The sequence below is a fragment of the Clinocottus analis genome, unplaced genomic scaffold, assembly GCF_023055335.1.
Source record: "Clinocottus analis isolate CAN_PGR_092001 unplaced genomic scaffold, fCliAna1.0.p SCAF_26, whole genome shotgun sequence".
Lineage (NCBI taxonomy): Eukaryota > Metazoa > Chordata > Actinopteri > Perciformes > Cottidae > Clinocottus > Clinocottus analis.
In genome coordinates, this window is record NW_027175998.1 from 3,004,870 (window position 1) to 3,032,240 (window position 27,371).

The 27,371-nt window shown below is 45.4% G+C and overlaps 1 protein-coding gene across 1 annotated transcript in view; it reads right to left on the minus strand.

Annotated features, from left to right (window-relative positions):
* The window catches only part of zcchc7 (zinc finger, CCHC domain containing 7), a 47,753-nt gene that overhangs the window by 4,927 nt on the left and 15,455 nt on the right, over positions 1-27,371 (minus strand). The window contains exons 4-7 of the mRNA XM_068592168.1: positions 13,980-14,041; positions 13,675-13,812; positions 13,389-13,559; positions 10,288-10,323 (exon numbers count right to left, since the gene is read on the minus strand). Of these exons, the coding sequence (XP_068448269.1) occupies positions 10,288-10,323; positions 13,389-13,559; positions 13,675-13,812; positions 13,980-14,041 (407 nt within the window). The remainder of the gene's footprint in view (positions 1-10,287; positions 10,324-13,388; positions 13,560-13,674; positions 13,813-13,979; positions 14,042-27,371) is intronic.

The window sequence follows — 27,371 nt, forward strand, 5'->3', positions numbered from 1 at the left end:
CACACACACACACACAAAAATAGGGGACTGAAGCTGGAAGAGGACCGACGGTTTAGAATGTGTGTGTGTGTGTGTGTCTGTGTGTGTGCGTGCGCGCGCAGGAGGGTGTTTAAGAAAGGTCCTAAGGGCCTCGCTGGGTGGACACAGACAACCAGCCATCCGTGGCCTCTCATGCATGCACACAGTCGCATGACTCTCAGACACACACACACACACACACACACACGCACACACACACACACGTTTTCCCACAGTTGTCCCCAACGCATACACTGTCTCTCTCTAAGCCCCGCTCTCCTCTGCTCCTTGCCTTAGCTGCTGGTGGTGAAGCCGTGATAATCCTTTGGCCGACACAAAGCTCAGACTGTTACCGACTACAATCTGAAGCAACACACACACACACACACACACACACACACACAGAGTTATCAAACACAATCCGAGAAGCAAACAGGCTTGTGTGTGTGTGTGTGTGTGTGTGTACGAGGCAAGGGGGTGGGATCTGAACAGTACCGGGGGCCGGCGGCGCTGTTTTGCATATGTTATTGCGGCGATGGGGAGAGGTTTGCATATGTTACTGGAGCCGCGGGGGGGAACCGAGTCTGCGTGCTTTTATCATCGGAAACAGCCGCGCAACATAACGGCGACTGGGCTCATACCAAAACAAACAAACCCTTGTAGTGTGTGTGTGTGTGTCGTGTGCAACATGGCAGGATGTACACATTTAGTTGAGGGGGGGGCGGGGGGTAATTAGACAGTTGTGAAATGGCTATAAAAGGTGGACATGTGTTCAAGGAGAATACGATAAATCAACTAGCAAACCGCTAATCCGTTTATTCTTCAATTGGGATTTTTAACTGCTTAGAGGTCCAAAATTGTGAAGAATCTAATCATAGTGTTCGCGCTCCCTCTCGGACATTGATGGAGGGGAGTCAATCGTTCCTTGGAGACCCGTGGAGGTGTGTGGGTCTGTGGAGGAGTAAGGCGGGGGGGGGGGGGGGGGGGTTAGGGGCTAAAAAAAAACAGATGTGATTTCTGCCCCCTTTGTGTCTGCCAGTTCACAAAGACTCAGACCTGAAGCCCTAACCCGGCGCCCTTTTTGCGAGGACTCCTCCCGCTTTCTCACACACACACACACACACACTCTCACACAGTAATTCCCAGAGGCTCTTCCTATCTCCTCCCGTCAGTCAGCCGGTCTGAAGACAATCAGCGGGACTCCTGATTTCTCTTTAGGAGAGAGGAGGAAAAAAATGCTCCTGGAATGTTGCGATAATGTGATGCAGTGGGTGGAGGTGGGGAGGGAGGAGTGGGGGGTGGAGGGGGGTGGAGGGGCTGTGAGGGCGGTGGTGGGTTGCCCTCCTCCCCCTTTTTCTTTGGGGAGGTAATCTGGTCAAACCGTGGACGGCGGAACAGAGGATACGAGCTAATCTATTCAGATCTAGGTCTAAGTCGTTCAGTTCCCATTCTTAGCTTCCGAGTTCAGAGGCGCCCCGGCGTTCATTCACTTCACAGCCAGCAATTAGACAGAGCCGGTCGCAGACGTACGGGAGAGACGGGGGAATCGAACGCGCTGTGCACAGATGGACTCTTACGCCCCGGTCAGGATGTTAAACCGTGATTTTAAATCGCAGCCAACAAATCACACATACACACAAACACACACACACAAACACACAAACAAGCATAAAAATCGACACCATCCAGCTAAGCGGAAAGCCACAAAGACCAAGCAAAGCCTGCAAGACCTCTGATAACACTGCACCTGTGTGTGTGTGTGTGTGTGTGTGTGTGTGTGTGCATTCCTATGGTTTTGCATGTAGTCTATGTGAAGACACCTGTACCAAAAACTCCCAAAGGAAGCATCTGTGGCCAATTGTATGTTCCCCTTTTTACTTTTCTGACCTTTTAGTTTTTTCTTTAACGCTCTTACTTAACTTTTTTTTTTATCATTGCTGCAGTTTGTTACCTTTTGTTATTACTATGCAATGCGCTGCTATAGGACGGACACTTTCATCACTGATTAATGAATCATTCTAGGGTAATCTGTGGATTAATCGTTTGGTCTGTTACATGACAATTGTGAGAATAAAATGCACCACCATGATTTTAAAGAGTGCACATCCAGGAACTGTAGAAGAAGAGGTCACCCCTTGGAACAGTTTCAAAGCATTTTGGCCAGAGTCATCTTGGTTTTTGGTCGTTGCCATCTTGGCCTTTTGCAACCTTAAGTAACGTGGAATAAAACATTAAGCCACCAAAATGTAACAATTTACTTTCATGAAGTAAAAACACACGGTGAAAGGGTTAAAGTTGAAAGATGAAAACATGGACTCCCCCAAGACCGGACAGCGGCGTGGTAGAGACCTGTCAATCACGAGGTAGCTCCGCCTATAACGCATCCACTGCTTTATGGTTTATTTGACTCCAAATGGACCATAATTTACAAAATGAACACCACGCTGTATTGAAGAAGACTTGAAACTAGAAATTGAGACAAACTCATGTTTACAATGTTCACTGAGGGAACACATCGAGAGAGAAGTTGAATCGTTTATATAGACTTCTATACAACCAGAGGAGTCTCCCTCTGGTGGTCAGGAGAGAGAATGCAGCTTTAATACATTAAGCATAGACTTCACGTTAAAATAAAGCGAACAAGATCAGCGTAGGAATAGCATTGAACAGTCACAAAGCGCTTCTTCACCTGCGGGACTTTCTCTCTTTCATGACGGCTGCTTGGTCTTAATAGAAGTAGATTAAAAAACACACACACACACACACACACACACACACACAAAAAAAAGGCCATGTCTTTTTACAAATGTCCCCTCCCCCGTCTCCTGTGCCGTCAGTGTCTCAGTCTGAGGGGAATAAAGGAGCGAGGGCCCTTTTGACGTGGCGGAGCCGAGGAGACCGGAGAGTCCCCGAACTGTACAATGATGAGACGGCAAAAAAAAACCTGCTCCCTGAATAGATGTGGATTTAAAGGATTTTTTTTTTCTTTTTAATTGAACTCATTCTCGGAAGAGGGATGGAAAACACAAAAAAAAGGTGGTCAGCCAGACAGAGGGAAGGACAGAAGAAGAAGTGGAAGAAAGGTGGAAACCTTAAACCTGGGATTTCAAGTTCAGCAGGAAGAGCTGAGAGCGCCGTTAGCTCATTGTTATTTGAATTATGGGTAATTTGAGCGGAATTGTCAGAAAAGTGTGGGTCTATTTTTATTTGAAGAGTTTCAGAACAATCTTTTGGATTATTTCTCATACACGTTATACAGTATATTGTGACTACAAATCTCTATATTTACCCAACGGTCCCGGCTACTGCGACAGCCATCGTGTCATTTTGTAAATGCCATTTATTTCTGGAGGAATATCATGTGCTGCTCACTGATTATTTTGTTCATTTTTTTTTTTTCATGTTAGACCACCTGTGGTTGAAACGTTGTCACGTTTGTAGAAGGAACAGATATATTGGGGATAAAACAGTGGTTTTGAGTTTTATTTTTGTGCAATTAATTTAATCCAAGAGCAACAGAGGAGCATCCCTCTCCCAGGATGGACAGACGTGCAACAGATGTTATGTGTACGGAATAAACATCATAATGTAATTACAACATAGGAGATCCATACAATATAAAGGAAATAGCTGCAGTGGAATTCAAATAACAACCATAATACGAAAATTGTAATAATTGTTTCCCAGCACACGGAGAGAACATAGTAATGCTTGCGAGGCTCCTGATGACTGATTTAAACAAAAAGCCACACCGCACCTGTTAATCTGAAGAGCTGCTTTAAAAACACAAAACTAGGGCTGCAACAACGAATAGATAAAACCGATAAAAATCGATTATTAAAAAAGTTGGCAACGAATTTCATTATCAATTCGTTGTGTCGCCCGATTATTACGCCGCTCAATAAGTCGTGAAGATGTTTGAGTATTAAAGTTGAGTCCAGGAGGTCCAGGTGCAGCCCGTCGTATCCTCTCGTATGACGCCGCGTCGACTCGTCGCATTGCTTGCTACAATAACGTAGCGACTCGGCTAACCGTTGTCGTTAGCTCGCTATAGCTAGTCATTCATTCCCCCGTGTTTGAGCCGCGCTGTTGGGTTAGATGACGTCTTATTGAAGCCATGTTTCTTCGAGAAGCAATGCGTGAACATCTCCTCTGCAGAACGCCGGGCTGCGTTCAACAGTCCGCTTGATGCGGCTTCATGACACGCACAGGAAGTGCTGCTGGGATTTGTGGTTCAATATCTAATAATAACTTTTGTTTAGGTAAAGTGCAGTCTGTAAGTGTTCGTTATCGTGCGTGTGTGTGTGTGTATGAGCGTCTGTGAGTGTGTGTGTCTGTAAATGTGAGTTTGTGCGTCTGTGAGTGTAGAGAACAAGTTCTGACGTTCAAACTAATCCTGTTAAGTTTTCAGAATTGTATTTCTTTATTTTTAATAATGTTTTTATTGTTAAGATAATGTTTTTGGAATAAAAGGTTGCAAATGAATGTTTTTGGAGAGAAAAAAAAGTTTTATCTGATTAATCGAAAAAAATAATCAACCGATTAATCGATTATTAAAATAATCGTTAGTTGCAGCCCAACACAAAACCCAGAGCGCTTCCTGTCTTCGATCAGAGCGCCAGTTCTCCGTTTGACCACTGAGGGGCGCTCTAATACAGCACGCTGACAAAGTCAACATCAGCCTCACCTGTGGCCAGACTTCCACTGCTGAATAAGGTATAAAAAAATTTTTTTTTTTTTTTTTAAAAACGGCGGGCTCTGTCATGAATAATAACTTCATAATAATAATAAACTAAAAAGTAGTAAATAGATGCTCTAATTCTTTCTATGAAACGTCTGTAGAGAACTTTGTTTTTGGGAAACGTATTCCTGAAATGTAGTCTTTGTTATTCTGCAGCTTATTACAATGACAAGTCAACAATACAACTTGATCACAAAGATCATCTCTCCAAACAACTGGACATTCATCAAAATAACTTTAATGACTAATATGCTCGTGAACATACCGTTTTCCTCTTTGTGTATAAAACATAACCACGTAAATAAAGAGTTTGGCTCTATATTTTAATGGCGTTAACACAATAAGATTAAAATACATAATTTTAAACACAACTTCAGTGTAAAAAAAATAATTAAAAAAAAGACAATTGTAAAAAATAGCTTAACCGATATAAAAACGTCAAACTAAAATAATAGCAATATTGAAGGGGTTGTATGAGTGTTTTAACGTTTCATAATCTAAGGACGTTATATTTCACACTGTAATGGCTTCACTGACATCGCTAAGGAGTTTGTTGTGATACTTAATTACTTTTTGCGTACATGAGTGTCAATGAAAAATGATCTTGTGGAAGAAACAGACACCAGTCATTTATATTAGACTAAATATTCCAGTATCTTAGCAAATAATACATTATGAGGTTTAATTTGACATGGACCAAATCAAGAGGTCCACTTTGTTGGAAAAGCCATTTTTATTTTTTGTGTGTCCTAAAGAAATGTAAATGTAGTTTCTTTTTCCTGAAAAGAGGATTTTAAAAAAAGGGGGCAAAACGTCCGTTAACCTTGGGCTCTGACAAAGGCCAGTGGGAATCGAACGCACGGAAAAAGAACCTTCTGGAGACAAAAAAGGGGATAAAACATACTAAATGAGAAGCGGACGAAGAAAAAGAAGAAGAAAAAAAGTGCAGTGAGGTGAGAAAGGAGTTAAAACGGCTTAATTTCTTCAGTGAAGAACAGAAGAAGAAAAAAAGGTCAGTTGACTGTTTTTCCACGGGCACTGCGAGACAGACACACACACACACACACACACCTGTCCTGGAGGAAAAGATCGATACACACACACTCTGATACCACCTTGGGGAGAGAATCCGCTCGATATACACACACACCGTGGGGCGGCGGTACCGAGGATCAATAAACACACACGCGTACAGGTGTCGCCACCGCTATCTAAAGAGCAGCCAATCAATGCTCACACACCGATGTACCTGAACCAATCAGCTGCTGTGTGCTCGCTCACACGCACACACACAGACACATACACACACCTCCCTTTTTAATACACTCAGCCCTCCTCGTCTTTCTCTCTTTCACTCCTCCCATCCCTCTGAGTCTCTTACAACGACACACCTCTCTCCAGCAACCCCCTCTCTCTCTCTCTCTCTCTCTCTCTCTCTCCCTCCCTCTCACCCCCCCCCCCCCCATCTTTAGTCCTTAGAGTAGCAGCACATTTCCAAATGTATATTGAACACGTTGACTAACGCGGGCCCGTCCTCGCACACGGCATATTTAACGATTAATTTGGATTTGACCCCAAGTTCAGAGGTTGGTTCATTTGTTTCATCAAAAGGGGGGGAATTCGCCTGTGGCGGCCACGGGGGGGCGCTCTGGTCTCAAGCCGGCCCAGCCGGGTATCCTGATGACACTCGGGAGAGACGGAGGGGAGAAAAGTCACACTGACTGCAAGCGTGTCGTATGATCACAGGTGCGCGCATTTATGCGTGATCTCTGCATCGCGCACATTAATGCAGCCGTGTGTGCGGACAGCGGGTCGCTCGACTCGAACCGCCCTTCCTGCCCTTCCTGCCCTCGCCGAGCGCTCTCCACCCATCCATCCACACTCTCCCGTGGTGCTCCGCCTTTCTCCTCTTCCTGTGTCTTCCCATTTCAGAGTGGCTTTCCTTGCCTTTCAAGCTGTGCTCTCCTGGAGGGAGGGGAGGGGGGGTATGACAAAAACAGGATCAATAAGATGATCAGAAAGGCTGGCTCAGTGATTGGCCTTCCCCTGGACTCACTAGCGGTCACTTTAGAAAAGAGATCAAGGGCCAAGTCAAAAAGGATTGTTTCCTCCACATCTTTCTATGTGGGTTATGCGTCTTGTGTCATTTTCTGGTGTTTCTTCTTGTAATGTGTGTTTTGTCTGTTGTGCACTCTGAACCTTGTCTATTGTTGTCTGTATGAGTCCGTTGTTGTTTTTGGTGACAAATGAGTTTCCCCACTGGAGATTAATAAAGTATCTAAAGTATTGGTCAAGAAAATGAAGAAAAAAACACAACACGCTGTTGTGGCTTACTGAAAAATGACAACTGACCAATAAAATAAAACCAATGTGCCAATTTTTCTTTTGCTTTTTGTCATCCAGCGGGGATGCCAATCGTTTGTTTTTGTCCTCTGTTTTCTTTGGTTGTTAATTTAATAAATATGGGCTTGAAGACATTAAGAAATTAAGATGTAGAAACAATCTGTGGATTAATCGATTGGTCTGTCACATAAAAATTGTGAGAATAAAATGCACACCCATGATTTCACAGAGTGCACATCCATGAACTGTAAAGAAGAAGTCACCCATTGGCACGGGTTCAAAGCCTCGTGTTTGTCGTTTTAACTGTAGCCATCTTGGTTTCTGGCCGGTGCCATCTTGGCTTTTTGCAACTGTGAGTAACACGAGAGGGTGGAGCTTAAACGTGACCATCAAAACACATCTTCACCCACAAAACAAGCACGAGGGATCAAACTGGGGCGTTAAAGATACGCTGCATGTGTGTACTTAGTGAGGAGGACGAGAGAAAAACACAACGATGGAGAGAAGGACCACGCTGTGAGCAGAAGAAGGAGGTCAAACCAGGGAGAGAGAGAGAGAGAGAGAGAGAGAGAGAGAGAGAGACAGAGAGGGAGGGAGAGAGAGAGAGAGAGAGAGAGAGAGAGAGAGAGAGAGAGAGAGAGAGAGAGAGACATAGAAGTGAACCTCTTCCAGCAAATCTTTTCGGGAAATAGTAACGTTAAAGGAAACGTTTTAAAAACCTTTACAACACAGACAAGATGAAAACGCATTGGATAGATTTTTAACCCCTTTTATTCTCTTTCTCTCTATATATTGATATAGATATATATTTAAAGAAGTGTGTGTGTGGGTATTTGTGTGTGCCCATGTGTGTCAGTATCTTACTTTCTCAGTAAATACCCCAGGGCTTTGTGGTCTATACTGTGTGGTTTGGAGGAGTTTGTTAGTTGAGGGCCAGGTGCAGGCAGACAACACATACACTCAGGGAAGATAAACGGACCCCACGCACACACACACACACACACACACACACACACACACACACACACACACACACACACACACACACACACAGGCGTGCTCGCATGCACACGCACACACACACACAAACACCCACACACGAAGGATAAATGGACCCAGTAGCAGGGAGGTCTGACAGAATGCCTTTTCACACCTGGCTGAGCCCAGCGGAAGGTGACAGAGTCGCATCTCCCAAAGCAAACACACACACACACACACACACACACACACACACACACACACCTTCTCACATTGGGGAGTTCAGGGTCATAAGCAGCATCATGAATAAAATGAGGCTGTCTTAAACAGAAGGAGCCCTGTGTATGCACGTGTGTGTGTGTGTATGTGTGTGTGTGTGTGTGTGTGTGTGTGTGTGTGTGTGTGTGTGTGTGTGTGTGTGTCTGCGTGAGACCATGAACTCCCCCCCAAGCCGGTTTGGATCTGTAACGACCTTCTGTTCCCAGTGCTTAAATGGCTTAAATACTTCAATTAGACCTGGGTCACAATCCTCCACCCGTTAAAGCACGCCGTCACACGCAAACACACACAAACAAAACAAAAAAAGATGAGAAGTGGTTTCATGATCTTGCGAGGCCACCGGAGAGGGTTTTTTTTTTTTTTCCCGGGCGCCTCTTCTGCCGGCAGTCTTTTCCTCTCGTCTCAAAACTCGGCGATAAAACATATAGCCCCCCTAGTGTTAGAACTTAACTCCAATCCTCTCTGCCAGCATCTCCCCTGGAACTTGTGTCCTGTTCCCTCCCTCCCTTCCTCCCTCTTTCCCTTCCTCCCTCCCTCCCTCCCGCCGTGCTACCCCAGTGCTAACGATGCTGCCTTTTCATTAGACAGCCCCTGCTAATTAATCTCCATAGAGGAGAGTGACAGACCTCCCCCAACACACACACACACACACACACACACAAAGTGCACGCCAAGATATATGCAAACACACACTTCTTCTTCTTCTCCCCTTCTCTCCCTCCCTCCCTCCCTCGTCCCGAGTGGCGTTGGCAGCCCATTTCATGCTTTATCACGTCTTTTAATTGACAAACAAGCTGCTCTTTTCTCTTAGGCTGAGGTCTATATCACCCCCTCGCTCAGATGCACGCACACACACACAGACACACACACACACAGCCAAGGAAACTAGTTATCTGTTCAGAATTTGGGTAAACGCACACACAAATGAGCAAAAAGCACCCCTGCTGACATATGGCCCATGTGACTGTCACACAGTTTTCTTTTCTTTGAGACATTATGGGAGCGCGCACACACACACACACACACACACACACACACACACACAATGAAGAAAAAATAAATAAAGGTAAAGACTCCCATCACTCAGGGCACTTCCTTAATCTCATGAGATGTTTGTTCCCCCTCCATGGTTCACTCAGCTGCTACAGGGCAACGTCAATACCAGTCGCAACTGAATTATTGATTTTGAGTGATCTTGTGACACCTTTGGAAAAAAACTTTCTTTCTCATAGCTATTTTTTGTGGGGGTAGTGGGGGACGTGCACGCATGATTACAAACAATGTAGACATTAAGCGATACTGCACGAGGCGGGCTGCCTTTAATTAACTTGTGCTTTTATTTCCGTTCTTTATTTTATCTTTTTTAGCAAATGGGCCGTCATTTAAACGCAGAGTGAGTAAATACAAAGTGTCCCTCTCAGGTCAGTTCTTATGGAAGAGCTCACATCAGATATAAATATCGTTGGGTGTCCCTTTTGTTCGGTTGAGGCGCGTTCTGTGAGATTGAAAATCTTTCTATTCTGATGAGGCGGGTTCTGCATGAAAAAGATTTAGGAAGTGGAAGTGGGGCCGGGTGAGCTCGCTGCTGGCTTAGTCCTCGTCCCCCCCCGCCTTCCTCCACCGCCACGACCTCGTTCTTTTACATTCCTCCTGTTTTTAATTGGGACTCTGAGCAGAACTACTACGTCCGCTGGGATTTAGATCAATTTGACGCAGGTTGTGTACAAACTCTACACACTGCAAACAAGTCAGACTTTGACACAGAGAAGAGTGAACACCATAGGATGCTAAATACATTTGCTGTGCGACACTGACGGTGGTTGTTTAATAAGTGGAGGGTTGCACGTTTAATAGATCTGCCTCGGAGTATATCTTTTTTTTTTTTACTTTATGCACCCTGTCCTCTGGTTTTGTGGTCCCATACTCACCGTCATGTGATACTGTCTCCAGATCTCCGGACAGGCCTGAAGGAGAGAGAGAGAAATAAAATGATACGCTTGATACACACAAAGGAATGCCACCAAAAAACTGATAAAAAAAAAAAGAAACAGCAACCTGCAGCATGTTTGTGCTGCTCTTAATTGCATGTAAGATAATAAAGAAACAATTTTTTAAAAAAAACAGCATTGAATTGCATTTTGGCAGATGCTGACTAACAGAGAGAGGGCCGAAAGAGGACTAAAGAGCAGGCCTTGGTCTCTCTCTCTCTCCCTCTCTCTCTCTGTCAGTCAGTGGTTTTTGTCCCACTGTGGCTAAAGCATTATCTCCGGGGCTTCGCCACGCTGTTCCTTAAGCGTTCCGACATCCTTTCCCAACCGCCGCCGCTTCCCACTGGGAAATTGAAAATGCCGTAGTCGCCGCAGGGCAACGAGATTTATCTACTTACACACCTACTGAGTGAGAGAGAGACAGAGGGAGGCAGAGAGAGAAAGATTTCACGGCTGGCCTTGGCGAGATGTTCAGTTTTCTCTTGTATACAATAAACAATTATGCAATTTCTCGTCGCATTTACAGAGGGACCGTTCGGGCCGAGCGTGCCCGTTAGGTCCGGATCTTTGAGCCCGGTAAAGAAAGCCGGGCACTTCCTTTCCTTTCTGGCTTCATCCGAGCAGTTTGGATTTGAATACAGAGATGGGCAAATATGAATTTTGATAGCCGAATCCTCCTCCTCCACCTCTCATCTCGCTTTTTTTTCTCTCTTCTTTTTCTCAACAACCCCCCCTATTCCTCTCCCCATCCCATCCACCACACCCACGCCAGCTCCCCTTCCGCTTGCTCTCTCCCTCCAGACCGCCGGGGTAGCGTGTTGTTGTCGAGGGCGACAGGCGAGGCGAGCGACACACTCGCGCTCCGTCAACCGTCTGTCTTTAATGAGAGACACAGAGAGGCCCAGGGGACAGAGACCTGACTCTCTTTTCCTCTCTCAGACGCACACACGAACACGAACGGTATCATTTGTGTGAGAGGGAGGAAAAAAAAAAGTTGAGGGTTGCGAGAAAAGGGGCTAATTGCAATGGCACGCAACTTTTTATGCGTCCATTCGCTGTTGGAAAAAAAAAAAAGGTATGCAAAAAGAGGGAGGAGAGGGATGAACGTGAAGATGCGTAGGAAGATGGGAGGAAAGAATAGACAAGAGAGAGAGAGAGGAAGAAAAAGAGAGGAAATGTGTGATGTGTGTGTGTGTCCTGGTCTCCCCTCTCCCTCTGGTGTTCACCTGGTTACTCATCCATCACACAGAGCACAGTACATGACTGACTGGCAGAGAGCGAGGGAGAGAGAGAGAGAGAAAGAGAGGCAGGGGTTAGAGAGAGAGGAGGGCGGGGGGGGAGAGAGAAAAAGGCCGGGGAGACACAGGCAAGCTCTTACAGGTACACAGGGTTTTCCATTCTATGGCATTAGTGTAAATGGGCAAGGTAATGAACGTTGCGGTGGGATAATTGTCATTGATGGTCATTAGATTCACCCTTCACTGCCAACACACACACACACACACACACACACACACACACACACACACACACACACACACACACACACACGGCTGGAATATGCAGCATGGCGGAGACATAACTAAGCTGTAATTGCTGAAGTGTATCAATTAATGTATTAATGTGAACAGTGTCGTGTGCTGACCCCCGGTCACTCACTATAACCAAAGTGGGGGAGAGAACAAAAAAGGGGGAGATGAAGAGGAAATAAGTTTGTACAATATACTACTGTTATAAAGGGGACGGATGCTCTGTCATGTTTACATCCAGTGCTAAGTGTTCATACTACAAGCTGAAGCCTCCCACACACACACACACACACACAGTGCCAAATAGACCGTGTGAATCTCAACGTGGCGTCGGTAGCACTATGTCAGGGGGTCAGAGAAATAATTTGCTTGAAGAAATAATAGAAATGTGCTGTATCCTTTCAGAGTGCACATCCGATTGGACGACAGACCTGCGTCGCATCACGTCAGTCCGTCACGAGCCACTTCACTCGTCAGTGCGACGGAGCGGTCCGGCATAGCTCGGCTAGTTAGCCTGCTAGCTAGCTAGAAATAGTTGAGTCAGTCCGCTTAAGTCAAGTGCCGCTACGCTCAATGTAGCTAATTTAAAGAAAAACAATACAATAATTCGATCGAGTTTAGTCTTTTTTTAAATGGCGGGAATGTGTCACGACTCACGCGTGCGTTGCTAGCGAGACGAAGCCATGAAGCTGGCCAGGGGAAAGAGACATTTGACAGCAGGGCGCTCTGGATATAAGGCAAAGCAAAACAAAGTGATGCTACGTATGTAAGAAGTGGACGTGGTCGTTGTGACGTCACCCATCGGTTCGTTGACTGCGGTTTTTCAACCCTCGTCACCATCTTTATTTTTTCATAAGTGACCACATTTGGACTGAGGACGAGTGACGTATAAATGCTGTATCCTGCTCTTGTAGCGACCTCTCAAGTAGCCCGCACTAAAACACACTTCATTGTCTAAATGGACCATCATTTACTCAACTTGAGGTTGAGACCATAAACTCATGTTTACTGAGGGAATAAATCAAGAGAGAAGTAGAGTCATTTTCTATAGACTTCTCTACAAATCAGGGAAGTTGCCCCCTGATGGTCATTAGAGGGAATGCAGCTTCAAAACGCTTCAGCGTTGGCTTTACTTTTCAGAATCGGTTGCAGCCTGTGTTCACCTGATTAAAATAGAATTTTGTTCATCACTATGAAACTATTTCTAAGAATACAGACTGCAGAAAGCAAACGCTTAGATGGCATTGCGACAATAAAGGGAGGTCCTTGGAAAAAAGGGTTCTTTTGCCGCCAAAAAAGTTTGAGAGCCCCCGACATGGACCACATGGCGGACAATGTTATAGGATATCAGCGCCGACCTGGGAGCCAATGACGTGTAGGTGTCCATATGTTTTTGGCCGAGTGTTTGCCCTGACGAAGGTACGTTGGGCCCCTCGAGCCCGCATTTGGCTCAAATATGCGGAGCCTTCTGATTCCCAGCTGAAATATAATAAAAACGGACGCCATACTCACGTCGTCTAGGTGCCCCATAATGCCGCAGCGCTGGCACCGCTTCTTCCAGGGCGCTTTCTCGATGCAGGAACTGTGGAAGTGTCCCGGCAGCCCGCAGTTTTTGCAGTGCCTTTTGGGACAAGCATAGACCATGTGGCTGAAGTCGCCACAAAGGTAGCAGGGCGGCGGCTTCTGCACACGCGTACACACACACAAACACACACATAACACAGTTAGTAGTTTTACGTACTTGTACTCGTCGGCGTGTATAAGCTGTACATGCTGCTGTGCACTGAGTGGAACTGACCTTGGGTTCAGGGCAGTTGGAGGAGATATGTCCGTTCTTGTCGCAGTTTCTGCACCTGACGTTCTTGTTGGTGTAGTATCTGTTTGGCACCCGCAGCGGCGTCGCCCCAGAACCCTTGTCTCTGTTACAGATCCGAGACTGGAAACACACAGTTTAGGCGTCATTTATCCATTTCTTTTTTTTTCTTGACAGAGAACCGCTGCCTTTTAGACAACAAGCACAAACTGTTTTGCAGAAAAAAAAGAGAGCAGAGAACGAGTGACTGACGTGTATCACATACTGTAAGACTAATAATGTCCACTAACCTCTTTGTCTTTTGTAGAAACCAACCAGACACTTTCTTCTTCTTCTTCTTCTTCTTCAGCATCTGGCAGGACAGAAACATGTCATTTTAAAATACTGAAAATGTAATTGACAAAAATATCTTATTTTCAATCGTGTATACTCATTCATGGACCATTGAAGGTCATGTTTATTGATTTAATTCACCTCGTGTGCTTTCTTTAAAGCAAACAATACATCACGTTTTATTTTTGTGGCTTTTTTTCTGTTTGGAAAAACACAACTTTCTTGAAAAAGGAAATCTTTAGACTGAATGATGATTTCCATTAACCACAGAAAAAATACCATAAATACAATGAATACAAGCAATATGATAAAAAAAAATTGGATCCAGGACTCAATAAAAACCAGGGCTGATGAATTCTAGACAAAAGCCAACCTTATTAAGAACTCTAAACCCTGAGGAGCAACTTTAGTTTCCTGTAAGAGGACACGGACACACACACACACACACACACACACACACACACACACACACACACACACACACACACACACAGAGACAGGAACTGACACAGTGGCAGCCAGCACATCTGTACGAGAGTGGCACTAACAGCGCCCTGAGGGACGCCGCTGCACTCTCCTCAGGCCCGCAGAACTGTAACTGACATCCAGAAATCGCAACACAAACACGCGCGGAAAAAACACACACAGACGCGTGTACTCTGCATAAATTACGTGCCGATAGTAGCGACCCGCTGACGCTCGTCGACCCCGGTGACGGGCTGGTTGACAGTCTTTAGCCTTTGGACAAACATGCAGCCGGGAGCCATTAACACATTTATTACAGTTTCCTTCCCATCTCTCTTTCTCTCTTTCTTTCTGAGTCTCTATCGCCACATTGTCACAGTTCTGCCCAGCTGTCTTTCCTTTGCTTTCTCTCCCTCTCCTCCCCGGGTGTGCGGCTGCAGAGGGAGGTTATCACCTCTCTTCCCCCTTCAAACAAATTAAAATGGCTGCTGTTTGGATGAGGCTTCTTCTTCTGCAACGACCTTCACCTACAAAAAAAAACAAAAAACATGCACCCCACACACACGCACACACACACACACACACACACACACACACACACACACACACACACACACACACACACACACACACACACACACACAGGAAGGCAACTCAACTTAAAAAGATGGGGACTCCAATTTGGATGATTTTAACATAATTTGAGCTTTGGGTTGATTCATTTGGGTTGATGGAAGCTAATAAATATCCGTTAGATGGTGGACCAGCAAGTACCAAATTGTTTTTTCACAGACACACACAAAGACACCGGGTTTTAAGCGTACTTCCTAAGAATAAACATCAGTATCTACACTGACAAATGTATGATGCTTTCATATGACACATTATTTTGTCCATTATCACTCACATTATACTTTCAGGTGAGTTATAACTTTAAGATTTGTTTCACTTTTGAAGCGGTCACATTTGACTCCCGGCTCTCAAAAGGACCGTGTGGTAACAAAGACAGTAGTTTCAATACTTTTAGTGCGTGGGGACTAACTGGAAACCAAAACCGCTGCAAGATTGTATAAAAAAACAGCTTTAAAAAAAAGGAAAAGAAGAAAGCAGCTGTATTTCAAGTGCCCTCACAAATATTTAAAGACGACCAACAAGCATGCATCATCCAAAAATAAAAGCTGATTATAGCGGCCTTGACAAAACGTCAAAATAATGAAGATGTGCAATTAACGATGATATAAAAACAGAAAAGCAGCAACACTGGAGAAGTTGGAACAGGCACACGTGCTTGGCCTTTTTGCTAGAAAAGTAAATACCAGCAGCTGCTCTAAATGCATGTGCGTTATTTCGGACAGTCACGCTACAGTACGCGTAGTTTGGGTTGACTTTTGTACAGAGACGTGAACGGGGAAACCTCTGCAGAGCTCACCTACTGCGAACAGACTGGGGGGCCTCTGTGTGACGTGTGTGTGTGTGTATGTGTGTGTGTGTGTGTGTGTGTGTGTGTGTGAAAGTAGCCTGTGTTACACAACAACTCGAGCCCAGTCAATGGGCAGCTTGAAGAAAAGGCAGGGGGTGAAAGGTGTGGATGTGTGCGTAGAAGTGCGTCTGAGCGTGTGTGTGTGTGTGTGTGCGTGTGTGTAGGCGTTAGTGACTCAACGAAAGTCATTCCCAAAGCGTCTCCCGGGGGGACTCCCCAAATAAAGAGCAGGAAGCTTTCCCTTAATCTAAGGGCCCCCCATCTCACCAACACACACGGATAAAGGTTGAAGCTCTTTGTCACGGCCGAGGAATCAAACACATGGGTGGGGGTGAGGGTGGAGGGGGGGGGAGCGTGAAAGAGGACCGGGTGGGTGGAGGGGGGTGGGACTGTTGTCTGTACACTGGGTAAAAATATGCTAATCAACCTTGAGGCCCTGCTCAAAATGAAACCCATCAGAGCTGCTCGTTTTCATGGAGGCCCAAACCAGATCTGAAGGAGTCTGGAGCCGAATAAGCAGATGGCAGCGGCTCCACCGAGCAGCTGAACGCACCCGAGAGAGAGAGAGGCATGGTAAAGAGAGACATGGAGAGAGAGAGAGACAAGGAGAGAGAGAGAGAGAGAGCTGCAACTGTTAATATCAACTGATCTAATGACGAAACCGTTCTAAAAGTCCCACGAACAAGGATGTTGAGCCTCTACGCACATTCAAACGACCACAAGAGAGACATTTTAAGGGAAGAGAAAGTTCCTTCGGAAACATATTTCCACAGATTTTTATTCCCAGAGACAACTCGAACATTATCACATCACTCCTTCTCCGGTAAAGAGGGGTTGGACAAGGAAGAGAGGGGGGGGGGGGGGGAGTCAACACAATGTGGAAGAGGGGGAGACAGGGGAACAGAGGGAGGGAATGATCGAGGGAGAGAAGGGCGACAGATGCTACCTGTCTATCTCATAGGTACCCTGATTACGAGAAGATGAGGAGGAGAGGGGAGGAGGCTGCGTGCCAGTTCATCAGAGCCGGCAGAACAAAACGGTGACACTGTGTGTGTGTGTGTGCGTGTGTGAGTGTGTGTGCAATTTGAATCCGTCCCTTCCACCAGTGAGAACAGAACAGAAGTGTACGTGTGGCTAATGAACCATGAACACCCAGCTCTCCAGCGGTGACACACACACACACACACACACACACACACACACACACAAACTCAGTAAGTGAGAATATGCAAGCTGCATACTTCTCCCGGGACGAGGTCCTCGCAGGGCGGTTTTAAAGTCTGATGACACAGAAACGAGACTGGGACCACAAGACAGACACACACAGACACACACACACCCCGGCCTCTCATTGCCGCTGTCTCTCTTCTGATAACCTCCCTCAACTGTACCCATTAACCACTTTCCAACAATGTGTGCGTGCATGTTAATGTGTGTGTGTGTGTGTGTGTGTGTGTGTGTGTGTGTGTGTGTGTGTGTGTGTGTGTGTGTGTGTGTGTGTCATCTACAAGCTGTTCTCCCCTCAGTCCCGGCAAACATCAAAGCCTCGGACCGGCCTGCCTCGCCCCTATCCCTTTTTTCCTGTCCCGACACTTAAACAGGCATCCCAAGCCAAGCCCGCCCATTGTGCTACGCTGTTGACCGGACCCATTAACACACCAACCGGAGCGCGCACACACATACACACACACACACACACACACACACACACACACACACACACAAAACGATAGTGAAAGAAAGGCCTTGCCCCCCCATATGGAGGTTATGTTTGATACTGAAGCGACAGGGCCGGATTAGCAACACTATACATGACAATGGTGAGGGTGGGCGGGAGTGTGCAGCCCGGGAGTGTGTGTGTGTGTAAAAAAAGTGCTTCCTTTGTGACATCACCCTTGCCCTACAGCCTTGCCCTCTGCGAGGTTAAACACACCGAGAGGTTGGCTACGTCAGACGCGCGAGCGCGCGCAGAACCCGTCGCTTTCCCCCGAAGCCCTTTTGTGTGACAGAAAAGTCTGGCTCAGGGGTGTAAAACACGACGGCAGAAGAGAGCAGGAAGACAAGTGAGATGAACAGGAACAGTGAGGAGGAAGAGAGGGAGGGGTTCAAGGAAAGGAGAGGAGGGCGACAATGCATGGGTATGGGCCACGGCGCACATCACGACGCGACAAAAGAGGAGCCGGCTGAATATCGAGCCCACCGGACGGCCAAAAAGAGCGTCCAGGTAGAGGAGGACTGGAGTGTTTGTGGGAATGGCGGCGGAAGACAGCGAGGAAGAGGAGGAGGGGGGAGGGAGAGGGCAAATTAGGTCGTGGTGATGAAACGATATGCGGAACAAGAAGAAGAAAAAAAGATAAGACACCGTCGTGGGTGTAGATATTTGCCATGCTGGGAATAGATCAATAGCTGTACAGGCCCATTATAGATTAAAGCTACACATTTCATTTGGCTTCATTTCATGCTCTTTCTTCGCCCGTCTCTAGTGATCTCTCTGTTAGACAGGAGGAGGGCAGGCCTGGGCTGACACGAGAGAGAGAGAAAAGAAAAGAAATCAAGAAAATTATTGACGCAAATTCTATGCTTGAAACCTGTAACACCCGTTTTGATGAAAGCGAGTATTACAATCATTTATTATCTTATCATTTACATTGTGGGGTTTCATGCAAATAACCACCATCGATCTCAATTCTTTTAAAAACGGTTAATGAAAGATGACATTTATATTTTTTGAGGGCGTACACTGACTTCAGTCCAGGACGGTAGTGAACAAAGTCACCTAAATGTACGTGTCTTGAGTAACCATCTATTGCTGGAGGCAACATGATGTTGATTAAAGTGAAGGCTCACTGATGAAAGAATTGCAATACTTATATATTTGCTGTACTATGAAATGAGAAAATTCATGTGAAAAAGTACAGTTCATCTCAAGTTTTTTATTTCACCCACCGTCCCCAAAAAAAAAAAAAGGAACTTCGCACATAATTTTGAAATTTGCATACGAGTCCAGACGGTTAAACTCTGAGAACAAATCCTTTGTTACCATTGAAAATCAACCAGGACTGAAATCTTGAGGATTGCCACATACAATGCGCTTAGTTCATATAATGTTATTTTATGCAATTCGAGCAATAAAAATGTAGATTTTGGTAAAAAAAATAAATAAAAAAAAGGTGACCAATACGTTGTTCCGTCTCATTTGCTCTTTGGTATATTTACTATTGCTCCTCAATCAAACAAACATATCTTTAATGTGATCACTCAATGAATCGATGGAATAATCGGCCGTATACTCGATCAAAGCAACTGCAGCCGAGAGGGCAGGGTTTCCTGAATTTGGCGCTGGCATATGGGAGAAATAATATTATCTGGGTTTATTGATTAAATTGATTCATAGATCATAAACTATTGATAGGCAGGCTGTATAAAAGAAGTATCAGCGGTCTGATTTTGGGCAAACTCAAGACTCGTCGTCACGAGGTTTCCTGCCAGTGTTCGCACGGTGCCGTGATCTACAGATTGTAAAGCCCCCTGAGGCCAATTTGGGCTGTACAATTTTGGGCAATACAAAAACAATTGAATTGAATCGCCATCAGACTTTCCTTTCTGATGAGGAACTGAAGCTGCTATCTACTATTGCTCTATTCAATGCAAGAAGACTCCAAAAGACAACAACAGTAATTGTACCTTGTAGAGAGGTGATGTTTTTTTGTTTGTGTGACTTTGGTGTTCAAATGGAGTCCTGTGGCTTTAAAGATAAAATATAGTTGGATGTAACGGTTTCAGTTCCCCATCTAAAAAGGCAGGGAACATGAAAATATTGTAAATATAACATACATTTAACCCGCTGAAAACTGTGGAAACAATTTGGGCTCCAGACTTCCTTTTCCTTGCGCTTGAGTATTTTTTCCCTGTGTTTGAGTCATCGTAGGAACCCCAAATTAATTCCAATACTTGTGTTTATTGTATGTATTTGTTCAGCAAGGGAAATAATGTATATCTGTTAAAAAAAACACTTTTAAAAGATATTTTGATCGTAACTATGAACATCCAGCATGATATGAGCCAAATTCCCCAAAAATGCCTCCTGGAGTGGTCAATAAGACACCTTTTTGGAAAGATTAACACCTAAAGAATCATAATCTGCACCATAAAACAAAGCCTTGGCCTGTTAGGAAGAAGTTTCAGTCAAAAAACTGTGTCGTTCGGTTAAAAAAAAAAAAAAGTATTTTATGCCAAAAGATTATCTGAATGGGGCATGCTGGGACTTAAAATTGTCGCAGGAGGATTTTTGCACTGAATTTTTACCCAAAGATATTCAAAGTTACGGCGAAATACTTGAAGTTCTCAGTGGCATTGAAACCCGTCTTTATGGAGTCAAGACTTGACCCGGGTGAACCTCGCTGGTACCGACACATTTTTTGACTCCAATTGGACCCAAGCTTTGCATCCATCAGTGACGTTAGCTCGCCAGTCTAATGCAACACAGTGGCTGACCGGTCTCTTTCCCTCTTACCACTGGACACTGCACATGCTCTTGCTACATAACGGCAGCAGATGACAAACACAATTGAAGTCTTTTGGTTTATTGTATTCGCTGTTGCGAGAAGGAGGAGGACGAGGACGAGGAGTCCAAGGAGGAGGACGATAATTTAAACACGTGAATGGCAACGCTAACACTGCAGCACAAGTCAGAGAGACAGATTTCTCAAGAAATTACTTTTGCAGAATAATCAAAGCGAGACGCGACATGAACCGGACGACCATACGTTGCGGGAGAAGACCGCTTGCTGTCCACGCTGCGACCCGATGGTGGAGGTCTTTGGCGGTACGGGAAGCCTTCCTGAACACCACTTTGACACGAGTCAAGGGACGAGCTCAAACAAGGATGTTGTGATCAAAACTTTTGCCACTTTTTCTTCCCCCGAAAAAGCCAAAAACGCAAGCAGATGCCACCACCCTGGTCCCCTGGCGCATCGTGTTCGGCCATTACATATTTCATCGCAGCCCGTCTTTGATTATCTCCCCCCCCTCCCCTCCCCGCATGACAAGCTGAGTGTTGCCCCCCCCCCCCCCCCCTCCTCGGCTCGTGCCACCGCCTCCCTGCTACCTCGCCCCCCCACCACCCTGCCTCGCACCATGTTGGCAGCCGGGGGCAGGGCAGGTGGCCAAACCCGTCAGTCAAAGCACCGTCGCCACGCGGCAATACCACAGACACCAATTACCACACAGCAGGGGCGCGGCCTGGCAACCGCATGGCAACCACATGGTCCAATCAGGGTACACAACAACAGGGACCAGAGGAGGCCAAAAAAAAAAAAGTGACTGAGTGAATGGATGTGTGTGTGAGTGAATGGATGTGTGTGTGTGTGTGTGTGTGTGTGTGTGTGTGTGTGTGTGTGTGTGTGTGTGTGTGTGTGTGTGTGTGTGTGTGTTAGATCCATGTGGAAGTTACACAAAACCGAGCCAGAGCATGTCCGCGTTTCACAGGTAGTCATTGTGTCGTTTTAATATCCGTTAGCTTTTCTATTATGAACGCAAAAAAATGTATCTCCGCCGATCTGTTGATAATGAGAGTGGTTCTTATTGAAAGACACCGTTCTGACTCGCGAGTCCGTTCTGTGGTCTCACCGGTCATGCGTCCATGTTTCAATAAGAGTCCGGGTCGAAAATTCGACTTTGAAATTAAGCTTAAAACGTGCTCGGGTGGTTTGGCGACACCTCGCAGGACAATGAAAAACGACCTCACATTCAGTGACGTTACCTTTGATTCAACACGTGTGCTTTCTACGGAGAACAAAACCTTGGGGCTGTTCGTGTGCTCATATCGAACAGACGATGACTCAGATAGCATCATTGGCTCCGACTTTAGGTTGAGTTACAGGTGTTAACTCGTTGAAAACTGTGGAACCAATTTGGGCTCCAGACCTCCTTTTCCCTGAGTTTAAGTTGTCGTATTAATCCCAAATTAATTCCAATACTTTTGTTTATTGTATGTATTTGTTCAGCAAAGGATTGGGGAAAAAATGTATATCTGCAAAAAGAAAATCACTTTTAAAAGATATTTTGATCGTAACTATGAACATTCAGCATATGAGCCAGATTCCCAAGAAATGCCTCCTGGAGCGGTCAATAAAACAGCTTTTTGGAAAGATTAGGACCTAAAGAATCAGAATCTGCAACAAAAATCACAATGTAATAAAGCCTTGAAATGTTAGGAAGGAGTTTCAGTCAAAAACTGTGTCGTTTGGTTAAAGAATAAGAAAAATTACGTATTTTATGCCAAAAGATTGTCTGAATGGGGCTGAGACTGGAAATGGGCGCGGGAGGATTTTTGCGTACGGTTTCCAAAAGGTTAAATACTTTGAATCTGAAATTAACACGGATGTTATATAGAAACTGATGTGGAGCTGCTTTGGTTATTTATGCAACGCAGCGTTATCATTTGAAAGCAACAAGCGACTCTCCATAGAGATACTGCAAGTGAAACCTACGTTGACTCATAAAAGATATTTATTCATTTTAATAAACTGCTTTAATAAACACTCCTCTTAAAATGGATAGCAAGTGGATCCATAAAACATATATATTCTAAGAGATTTTCAAAAATATATGTTTACTTATATCATCCAAGGTGACTGACACTAATATTTAGAGTAGAAGTGAAACATTACGGTAGCTTCTAAATTGCCATGTCGCTGGTTTTCCTTGATGGTAAAATGGATCTTTTTGGAGTTGAAGTACAATTTGACGACATAACCCTTGGCTTTAGGACATCATGATTTGCTATTTTCCCCATTTTCTTACATTCTGCAGGTCAAACGATGAAAGAAACTGTTGAGTGCAACCCCATTTTAAAGTTTTACCCTCTCCTCGTAACAGTATATTTGACACAATCGTTGGTGGAAACATTTGTTTCGTTCAATACACAATGAGTCCATCGGTGGTGACGGTCAGCCTCCGGAAGAATGATGGCAGGCCAGCGTACAAGTCAACAAGTGTTTGTGTTGTTACGCTAAAGTCACACTGGCGTACGCGAGCGCATCAACTAACACTGATGAAGCTGACCGAATTATTCAGCTTGCCCCCTTTTGTCTTCTGCGGGGGCGAAACACGCCGGCACATAGCGTCTGTGAGGGGCAAATATATTTTAATAAAACCACTGAGTTGCAACCTCAATTTCATTTTGATGAATTTCCTCCTGCGGGAGTGAGCCAGGCAGTGGGCGGGAAAGTGGGGTTACGGGGGGCTGGGAGGCAGATAGAATTTTCATGATTGTTATTTTTGTTATTATACAGCGGGAGAAAGAGGGGAGGAAGAGGCGGGGGGTGAGGGACGGGGTGGGGGAGATAAACGGCATTGGTTTAATCTGAGGCATTTTGTGGAGCGCTCCATTATCGGGCAGGTTGGGCATGTCGAGGGGGTTATTTTTTCGAGGGATCTTTGGCCCCGGTAATTAAGCTCCATTCACCAGGCCCTGTTCCCCAAATTAAAAATTTGTCATTAAGTGGAATTTACCATAATGCCTTTTTATCTGCCGGCGCTTCAGCATGCTTCATGCGTGTGTGTGCGTGTGTGTGTGTGTGTGTGTGTGTGTGTATGTGTGTGTAGGGTGGAGGTGAAAGGGGGGCTACAGTAGGGGCAAACCAATAAAGGGTTACACTGTGGCCACATGCACACATGAATGCATGCGCACACACACAAGCATGCGCACAAACAAGTGCGCACACACACGCACACACACAGTAAGGACAAAGGGCAAATTGAAAAACTGAAATAATCCTGGACAGAAGCACACGATTGCATGAGCGTGCGCACACACGCACACACACACAAACATACACACACACACACACACACACACACACACACACACACACACTTCAATCCGTCAAATCCACAGCCTTTGGGGTAATTAAATAAATGGTGCTTTAAAGTTTTAATTTAGATTTGGCTTTTTCCTTCCTCCTCCTCCTCCTCTTCCTCCTCCTACTGTATGTCGCGCAGCATCGACACACTTTCATGCATGCACACACGCACACACACACACAGGAATGCGCACACACCCGAGACAGACAGTCGCAGTGGGTTATAGGCTTCATCCAGAGAGATAGCCCTCCATGGGCAGGGTACGTCGGAGAGAGAGAGTGATTGAAGAGCCGAATCTCTGTCTCTGTAGGCTTTCTAAAACAATACAATTATTAGTCTTTAATTAGAGCAGCCCCTCTGTGGGACAGGGGACAGACAAAGAACAATGGAGGATTAGAGGAGGAGCTCCTAATATGGCTCTTTTATCGCGTTGCTCAAACACAGTTCATAAAAGCATCCAGCTGTCCCTCTGCCTCGGCAAAGTTGGAGGTCGGTGGGAGATTTGGGAGAGAATGGGAACCAAACACTGTTCGAGCACAAACTAAACGGCACACTTCTGTTATTCATTTATCTACAGATGAAATTATTGCTTGGTAAATGCGTAAAATATAATGTGCCATGGCGGTGAGCTCGGGGTTCACGGCTCCCATCGGGAACGGGGAACGTCCGCGGTGTGAAAATGCCTCAAGGATTCAATCCTTAATTTCCAGCGATGAAAGTCATGTATTCAAATAACATATTTTGCCAAATCTCCCATCCCTTTTTTTAAATTTTAAGGAGAAAGACAACTCTAATCTGGCATGTAGATTAATCAACTAAACTATTGTTATCATCAAGGGAAGATTTTAAAAAAAGAGAGAGCATAAATGAACCCTTGGCGGCGTGATCAATTCCACACAAAAAAATCGTAAATTAATAAGACACGAGCAAGGAGCGGCATCGTCTATTCCAGGCAAGAGGCGGTGTGTGTGAAAATGTTACGAAGCAATAAGAAAATTTAAAAAAACAAGTTAAGTCAGTTGTTACCGGACGTTTCAAACCCAACGACCCCCGAGATGTTCCTACTGAAGTATGCAGGAAGACCTCTGAAGACATGTGATGGGTCTCTACATACGATGTACAGGAAACCACCGAATTCTCCACATCTCTCGGAATGGGATCGGAGAGTGAAGGTGGGGAAATAAGACCCTAAATAAACAGGGGGAAGAGGAAAAGAGGGGGGGGGAGAGGAAGAGCAAAGGAGGAGGGCGAAAAGGAAGGAGGAGAAGGAGAAGGAGGAGGGTGGACAGATGGCAGAGGTTATGCCTGGCTGAAAGGGGCAAGACGGGAGGAGGCTGTTCCGTGTGCGTGTGTGTGTGTGTGTGTGTGTGTGTGTGTGTGTGTGTGTGTGTGTGTCTCTGCGCTCCACATGCAGAGACTCATCCTTAAGAAAACCCCCCCTGTAGGTCCTTGGATTTCTCTCCCCTCAATTCCCCATGATTCCTTGCCGATAGCTGTCAAAGGTGCGTCAAGACCCATTTAAATAAACGTCTGACAGACTTCCCCTTTTAATATCAAACCCCCGGCTCTCGGCCCGGTTGTATTCAGTGATGAAGTAAATAATTAGGTCCTGCGTGCGTCCTGATTGACGGATGAAAACCTGGTGAAGGTAAACCACAGATAGAGCTGAACAACACGCTGTCAAAATCAGGTGTGTGTCTCCACAATACAGCGCAGGGAGGAGTGGCAGAATGGGCAAGGGGGCGGGGGGGCGAGAGAGAGAGAGAGAGATAGGGGACTTATTTATTTACTGTCGTTTAATTTGCCCCCCCCACCCCATGTTTTTTTTTCCTTCTTCTTTCTGACAGGTAATAAAAACGGGAGCTCTCCTGACAAGCCCATTTGAATTTGGATTGAATAATATAACTGTAGGGTTTTCCCACAGAACGCTCTGTCCAAGCGTGCAACACACACTCTTGCCTGCCACCGCGTGTGTGTGTGTGTGTGTGTGCTTATATCAACACACAAACGCACGTACACACGGAGAAACACGCCGCCTCTTACGTCACCGCGGTTTAACGCAACAACAATAATGAATTGCCGCAACTGGCCAATCTCCTGCATCTTTGACCCGACCTCTCTCTCATTTTTCCTCCTCACCGCCCTCTCCTTTACTCCCACTTCCTTCTTCCCACCTCCTCTTCTAGCCTTACCTCATCCTCCACTCTCTCTCTCTCTCCCCCTCTCCTCCCGGTAGCTGCTGAAATCCCATTCCCCGTGGGGGCCGGGCTAAATTGAATTGCCGTGTTTATATGAACAACAGGGCCGTTGCTTTAATATACCTTAGAGTTTATGCCTAATGCCTCCCCGCTAATGCCGCTGGAAGCTCGACAGCGCGTCGCTTTCACGTGGGGGGGAGGCGAGGGAGGAGAGATGGAGAGACGATCGAGGAGTGTGCTTGTTGTCTGCGAGTAAGAGGAAAAGAGGCGAGAGGCCTGAAAGACGTCTGAACAAGTTATCTTGTTTTAAGGCATCCTACAGTATTGCCCCTCGCCACACACACACACACACACGAAAAGGAAAAAGAGAAGGAAGACAAAAAGGGAGGAAGATTTTTTTCCCCTTTTTTAGATTAGTGAGTAATGCTGAATAAATATCCGGAGATTTGGTTGAGGGAGTCGGTCATGCTCGTCGACTTGCAAACATCCTCCATTTTCTCTCTGTCCCCCACCCCCTGTCTTTCTTCCCTTTCTTCCTTTCTCTCCCCCCGTCTCCTTTTTCTTTCTTTCCTCCTCCTCCGGCCCCTGTGTCAGCCTACAAAAGGCCCCGTGGTACAAAAGGGAGAGAACCAGGACCGGAGACACTCGACCCGATTACTATCAATCGGTCTTCCACTTGGCGAGGGAAGACGCTCACCTGCGCTCACGCAGGAATCTGGAGACGCAAAGTCCTGTAATGTTATTATATCGCGGCTGATTTTGGGACGCTGACCACTCAAAAACTAAATGATGTAACTCTTTGCCAGGCTTCATAACTTCGACTGTTTCCACTTCATATCACCAAAAATAGTGAAGATTCTAGTGTGTGGTATGTTTTGTATTATTATTATTTGTGTTGTAAAAAAAAAAAAAGAGAAGAAAGAAAAGCACAGTGTTGATTGAGCTACAAGAAACCGTAGTACATCCATTTAGCTCGGCTCTGGTCTCGTTACTGAGTGACGGGTTCACGCTACGAATTTAGACACAAAGATGGAAAGATAAGAAAGACAAACCAGAGAAGAAGACGAAGAAAATGCAGGCACGCATCTTAAGTGGTGTATTGGTGTTACGTTCCGCTAAACGTATAAAAAAAGAAACGTTTGTGAGTGTTGAAACCATTCAGTGCCGATACAGTTTCGCTATTTCACATTGTTCCTGTATCTTTGGACAGTTTTTCCTCGTGTGCCTCTAATGTCTCTCTCATTTTCTTAGCATTTCTTCACCACATTATATATAATATAAAGGATATTCAGCTTCTTGTACAATAGCTTTTGGATTTCCTATCAAGCGATCGTGTCATA